Source organism: Oryza brachyantha, chromosome 10 (genome assembly GCF_000231095.2).
Source record: "Oryza brachyantha chromosome 10, ObraRS2, whole genome shotgun sequence".
In the NCBI taxonomy this organism is placed as follows: Eukaryota; Viridiplantae; Streptophyta; class Magnoliopsida; order Poales; family Poaceae; genus Oryza; species Oryza brachyantha.
In genome coordinates, this window is record NC_023172.2 from 242,612 (window position 1) to 249,078 (window position 6,467).

Genomic DNA, 6,467 nt, shown 5'->3' on the forward strand with positions numbered 1-6,467 from the left:
TGATAAAAAACATTGCAAAATGGTTTGGATGGATATACATGCTCATCGTTTGCTCTTCCATGAACCAACATTAGGGGCTGTTTAGTTCACAGAAATTTTCACCCAAAAACATCACATCGAATCTTTGGACACCTAAATAGAGTATTAAATATAGATAAAACGAAAAACTAATTGCACAGTTATATGAGAAATCGTGAGACGAATCTTTTGAGCCTAATTAGTGCGTGATTAGCCATAAGTGCTACAGTAACCCCACATGCGCTAATGATGGACTAGTTAGGCTCAAAAGATTCGTCTCGCGGTTTCCACGCCAGCCGTGAAATTCGTTTTTTTATTCATGTCTGAAAGCCCCTTCCGACATCCGGTCAAACGTCTGATGTGACATATAAAAATTTTCATTTCACCAACTAAACACCCCTTAGCTTGGTTGGTTTAGTTGAACATCCCATTTTTCTAGGTAACATGTGAGGTTCTGCTCCTATAGGGTTGACTGGTGGATGAGAATATAAGGTTGATTGCTTGGTGGATGAGAGTGCGGTAGGAGATAGAAATGTGAATGCAGTGACATCCATGTTTGGGCTCCAGTAATTAGGAAGAAGCTCCTGAGCTCATGATGCATATTTTTAAGTCTCTCTTGTGTCTCGAACGGAGAACTGTCCTTTCTTTTTTGTCATGTGAATTAAACTGACCTCACAGTCAATACTACCTTCGTTCCATAATAACCTCATTTTTCGTTCTTCCGTGCCCAGCGTTTGATCATTCGTCTTATTTAAAAAATTTGTACAAAAACTTAAAATAATTAGTCATGCATAAAGTATCATTCATGTTTTATCATCTACTAAATATAAAAATATTAATCGTAAAAAAATTTCAAATAGGATGAAGAGTCAAAACATTGTATCAAAAATCTGAAAAATGATCTTATTTTGGGACAGAGGTAGTAGTTATAACGAGAGTCATTTTAGACACAAATAGTTGCAAAGAATTAACTTGTGGTGGTACTCAATAATTTATTTTAAAACAAGTGAGAAGTGAATCTTAATGGATTTTATTCTTTGTTTTGAAATGGCAATGGAAACAAAAGGGATCAAGGATGGTTTTTTTTGCTTATTTTTCACTGAATAAGACCCCCATTTAAATTATTTTTCGTTTCAACATAAGTGGCTTGCAATGAATTTATTGTTTTTTTAACTATTAATAGGAGTCCACAGATAAATTTTACATCAACGTGTATTGCACGTGCACGACTATCAGTTGACTTAAAAATAATAATTCTTTAATTTATTTTTAGATTTCGAGTTATGCTTAGGAAAAAACTTAGGATGTTACATGTGTCTATTCGATGCAGCAATAATTTTATCAGTGCAGCCCTCCATAACCTCTCAACATAATGTCAAGACAGACAACAAACACTCGGGAACCAACACAAAGTGGGTTAAACCACTATGCATTGGTTAGGAACCCGTAGGAAGAAACCATTTTGACTATGAAGGACTCAGGGCCTACTATGGAGAGTATAGATAAGGAATATCCGCATAAATTACCATACATAGTAGCACTCGTGTAGAGAAAATCTTGTTTCATATGGCTAGCTAGGAAACCTAGTCTGGCACTAACATGTGTATTGTCCTAAGGGAACCAAAGATGTATTTGACCAGGTATCCAAATCCTGTAAAACTATCCCCACCCTCCCCGCCTCGGTTCATGAGGGGACACATGGGGTCTCTCGAGGAGACCAAATTATTGTGTGCACTAATACACATGGTGGAATAAGAAGCCAATGACAGTAGGTTATTGCTTTATATTTGAAGGCCCAAACCTACGCAAACTTTTGTCTTCTATCCACCATCTAGTTTTCGGTCTCGTGTGCCAATCCCAAAAATTATTGTCGATGTGATACATCGACAACTTTATTTTTCATTATTGAATCAATAACGATATGTTGGTTGTTAGAGTGTTCTTTTGAAATGCCTACATAGTTTCTAATATTATGTTTTATAGCATCGACATCAACTAAACTATGTTAGTGTAGTTCATCAATGGCTCATTATTTCAGTGTTTACAATAACTATTATTGCTCCATTACTAAGCATTTTACAATGCTATTTTACCCACAAGAATGCACAAGTGGTGCGCCTAGCTATCCAAATAATCAACTATGGAAGGCTATACATTATATGGTTGCATGGATAATAAGTATTTCCAGGTACATCTTGTAGGATTGAAAATTCAATGTTAAACTTGTAGTTTGTCAACAAATTCTTTATTTGTTTATTGTTAACTTTAATATATAAAAAGACAAGCTTATAACACATACACATATCTGAAAAATTTTAAAGTCACAAGTTGCAATACACTAGTATACAACAATAAAGACCTTGGCGAGTTCTCAATAGCACAACAATAGATAGACTAGACAAGTTGCAAGTTGCTTCAAATTACAAAAAAAAAGGAAAGAAAACATAAGTTGGAGATAAATGCTTGAAGGCACAAATTTAGTCTAAATGAAATAACTCGGATAGACAACACATATGTCAACATATTTGTTCTTATTATACCTTTTTTGTTCTTGATCATGATTCGGTTATTGAAAAGTTCTTAGTTTGCTGGAGTGGGTGGTGCAGAAACTGCCGCACTGCTACTTTCACTGATTTCGGCACCAAAACTATTAGGAGTTCCCTCAATACTAGTCTCCTCAAAGTTCCGAGGACTTAGATTATAGCTTCCACGTCCACCCTTCCTATATCTTCGTAGCATCACAAGCCGTTCTGCTACCTCCTTCATATCAGGTCGCTCTTCAACCTTTTCTTTCAAACACTCCATTGCCAACCTGCCAATTTCTTCCACGATGAGGATATCTTCTTCAATTTCAATATCCTTGTCAAACATCCTCCTCCCACTGTTATCTTGATCATAGGCCTTCTGGAACTCAATTATGAGACTACAATTTTCACCGTATATTGTTGGCTTCCTACTTATGAGCTCTAGGAGTACAACTCCAAAACTATACACATCACTCTTTTGTGTCAAATGTCCGGTCTTATGGAACACTGGGTCTATGTATCCCATACTACCTACCACAAACATAGTAAAGTCTTTGTCTACAGTAAGAAGCTTGGATGTCCCAAAGTCTGAGATCTTAGGGACAAACTTGTCCGTTAGAAGTATATTGGCCGGTTTGACATCGCCATGTCGTATGGTACGGTTTGTTGAGGAGTGCATGTATCTTAGGCCTTCAGCAGATTCAATTGCAATATCTAAACGTAAATCTAGTGGTAGAGGGATATTGGCATCACCATGGAGAATATCTTGCAAATTCCCCTTAGCTGCAAACTCATACACCAACATTGGAACATCCACCTCCAAGCAACAACCCAAAAGCTTGATAATGTTATTATGCATCATTTGCGATTGAATGATTACTTCATTTGTGAAATCATCCTTTCGAGCTTCATTTACCTCAATTGAGGTCTTCACTGCAACAATAGTATTATCTTCGAGAGTCCCTTTGTAGACCTTACCAAAGCCCCCTTGACCAAGAACCTCTGAATTGTTCTTTGTGATTTTCTTGAGTTGATCTTTGGAGAAAATCTTGACATTGTCCACTTTCTGTAATACTGAACCACCATTCCTTTTGAAATACTCATTCATTTTTCGCTTTTGAAACATCATCAATGCGATAAAAACAACAACAATCAACAAGGAAAATCCCAAGCTGATGCCTACAGAGATAACAATTTCATGTGAGCTACTATTACCATTTCGATCGGTAATTTTATATAGCAAATTAATAATTCAATATACCTCCTTGACTAATTGTTTAATTATGTGTAGGTGCTTATGTATTCAAAATTTAAGAGTGAAACTAAGGTACCGGTCCTGTTTAGTTCTCAACAATTTTATCCCAAAAACATCATATCAAATCTTTGGACACATAAATAGAGCATTAAACATAGATAAATAAAAAAACTAATTACATAGTTAGGAGATAAATCACGAGATGAATCTTTAGATCACAATTAGTCCATGAATGATTAGCTATAAGTGCTACAGTAACCTACATATGGTAATGACGGATTAATTATGCTCAAAAGATTTGTCTCGCGGTTTCCAGGCGAGCTATGAAATTCGTTTTTTCATTCGTAACTCCTTCCGATATCCGGTCAAACGTACGATGTGACATTCAAAAAAATTTCCACAAACTAAATGGGCCCTAAATAGATGGTGTGCGGGGAAATCGACATTATATATATGCAGACAATAGGAATTGGTGTAGATACGTACCAAGGGCAATTCTTGATGCAACAGGGAACTTTGGAGTGCAATCTTGTGTCTTTGGATCAGGAGACTGGTAACCGGCGTGGCAGTGGCACGTGTAATTTCCTGGAATGTTGTTGCAGATGCCGCCTTTGCACGGATACCTCTCGGGGTCCGTACACTCGTTGATGTCTGCATATTCAAGGGTGCTCATTATCTCACGCTGGCTCATGGTTATATATATGTTTTTTTATTGGTGGAACATGGTTGAGAAAAGATTACCTAAGTTATTTAATATTATAAATAATATGATTAATTATTATGCATTTAAAAATATTTATTTTAAAAAGATAAGATGATAGACTTTGATAAAGAAATACAGTATTATTTAAACGTTGTGGTTAGTAAAAAATAAAATGTACATATTTGTACTGACCCGTACGTACGTTTATCCTTTTTGAAATGACAATGGATCATATGCATGCGCAGTACGTACCGAGGCATCCTTTGCCGTGGTTTTCGTCGTCGTATTCGTAGGGGTTCCCGCGGTAGCCCGGGAGGCAGCTGCAGTAGTACCCGGGCCCGTTGGTGGAGTTGACGCACTGGCTCTTCTCACTCACGCACGCGTACCCGGCCGGCTTCTTGTTCTGCTGCAACACGTCCGGCGGAGGGCAGACGTTGTCGCCATCGCGGATGGCCCAGTCCAGCCACACCGGCATCGTCCGGTTGAGGTCCTTGTCGAGGTCCGACCTCCGGAACTGATACTCCTTCTTGTCGACGAGGAAGGAGTAGTCGCAGGGGCTGAAGTCCACCTGGAAGCCACGGTCCCAGGAGTTGAAGGTGACGACGTTGTCGGTGAGCCCCGGCGAGATGTCGACGTGGCAGCAGCCGACGCCGGAACACACGCCGTCCTGCGCGATCTGCGAGTCGTTGCAGTAGGAGACGCAGCCGGTGTAGTAGAGGCCGCTGTAGGGGCCTTTGCCTTGGGTGTCGCCGTTGCTGTTGTAGGCCAAGGTGTTGCAGCCGAGGACGACCAGCATGTTTTGCGTGTCGGAGATGCGGTACACGCCGTCCTTGTTCAGTTCTATCTGCCCACGGAACAAGTCGGTGGTTCCGCCACTGGAGTTGTAGCACCTGTAGGCCACCGGCAGCATCACCTGCACCACCGGGGTGGGAGCCACCGACAGGTTCTTCACTTGGATGGGAAGAGAGTAGTTGGTGCCGGCGAGGGTGGGCACGCCGCTGCTGTTAAGGCAGGCGATCTCGAAGCCCTTGCTGCGCGAGCACGCGGGGCCTATGCCGAACGGGTACTGAATGTCGACGTCGCCGCACCTGCCTTGGCAGTCGGCCGGCCGGTCGTTGACGCTCACGCTCTCTGTGCCGGAGGCCACAAGCAGCAGCAGAAGCACAAGCAGGCTGCAGCAGCTGGAAGAAGAAAGCACTGCCCGCCATAAGAAAGCCATGGCCGCCAATTCGATCACTTGTTTCTTCTCGACCCCATCCCGGCCGCGCGTATATATAGAGACACCACCATCGTGTACTACTCCGTATTGTCTTCCCCAAATGCATATATACCCTTCACCAGCCATCTGTGTACAAATTAAGTCAGTCAAATATATATTAATACCAATCATCACATATATATATACTACCTGCTAGCTCCCTCGATCCATCATCAAAACGTACTGTTTGCTATTTCGATATATCGTGACTATATAATATTGTACCGCGAACGCAAAAGTTCTTATGGAAAATAACTATTGTCATCTATGACTTTGCCTCTCTGAACGGCAACTTATGACAGTTAAGGGTTAAACATATAGTATGGCATTTGATTGGACTCGTTGAAACTGAAATTTGGCACCATTATATATTTACAGCAAGTTTACGTTGAATCGTGAAAAGACCAGATTTTTCCTGCGAAGGTCGGCCTGATCCACCATTTCTCTGACTGGTTAAAGTGGAGAATGAAATACGGTAAACCCGCAGGTATCCAGGCCAGCTATAAGGCATAGTTCACCTCGGCTAGGGATCTTACTTGGCGTGAAAAATAGAGTAATAGATCAGTACATAATTTATTATTTATTAGTTTAAAAAATTAAAAAAAATTGATTAGTATGATATTTTAAAACATCTTTTCTACAGTATGAATATTGATATTCGATGGAAAATTTAAGTTACCTGGATTTGAGCACACATTTTAAATTCAC

General features: G+C 40.1%; 1 protein-coding gene across 1 annotated transcript; it reads right to left on the reverse strand.

Annotated features, from left to right (window-relative positions):
* Positions 1-2,382: 2,382 nt before the first annotated feature.
* On the reverse strand, positions 2,383-5,720 carry LOC102708469 (wall-associated receptor kinase 2-like). The gene is made up of 3 exons (XM_040528203.1): positions 4,754-5,720; positions 4,285-4,449; positions 2,383-3,722 (listed from the first exon to the last, which is right to left on the reverse strand). The coding sequence occupies exons 1-3, from the start codon at positions 5,718-5,720 to the stop codon at positions 2,599-2,601; spliced, it is 2,256 nt and encodes a 751-aa protein (XP_040384137.1). The 3' UTR covers positions 2,383-2,598.
* Between the last annotated feature and the right edge of the window lie 747 nt (positions 5,721-6,467).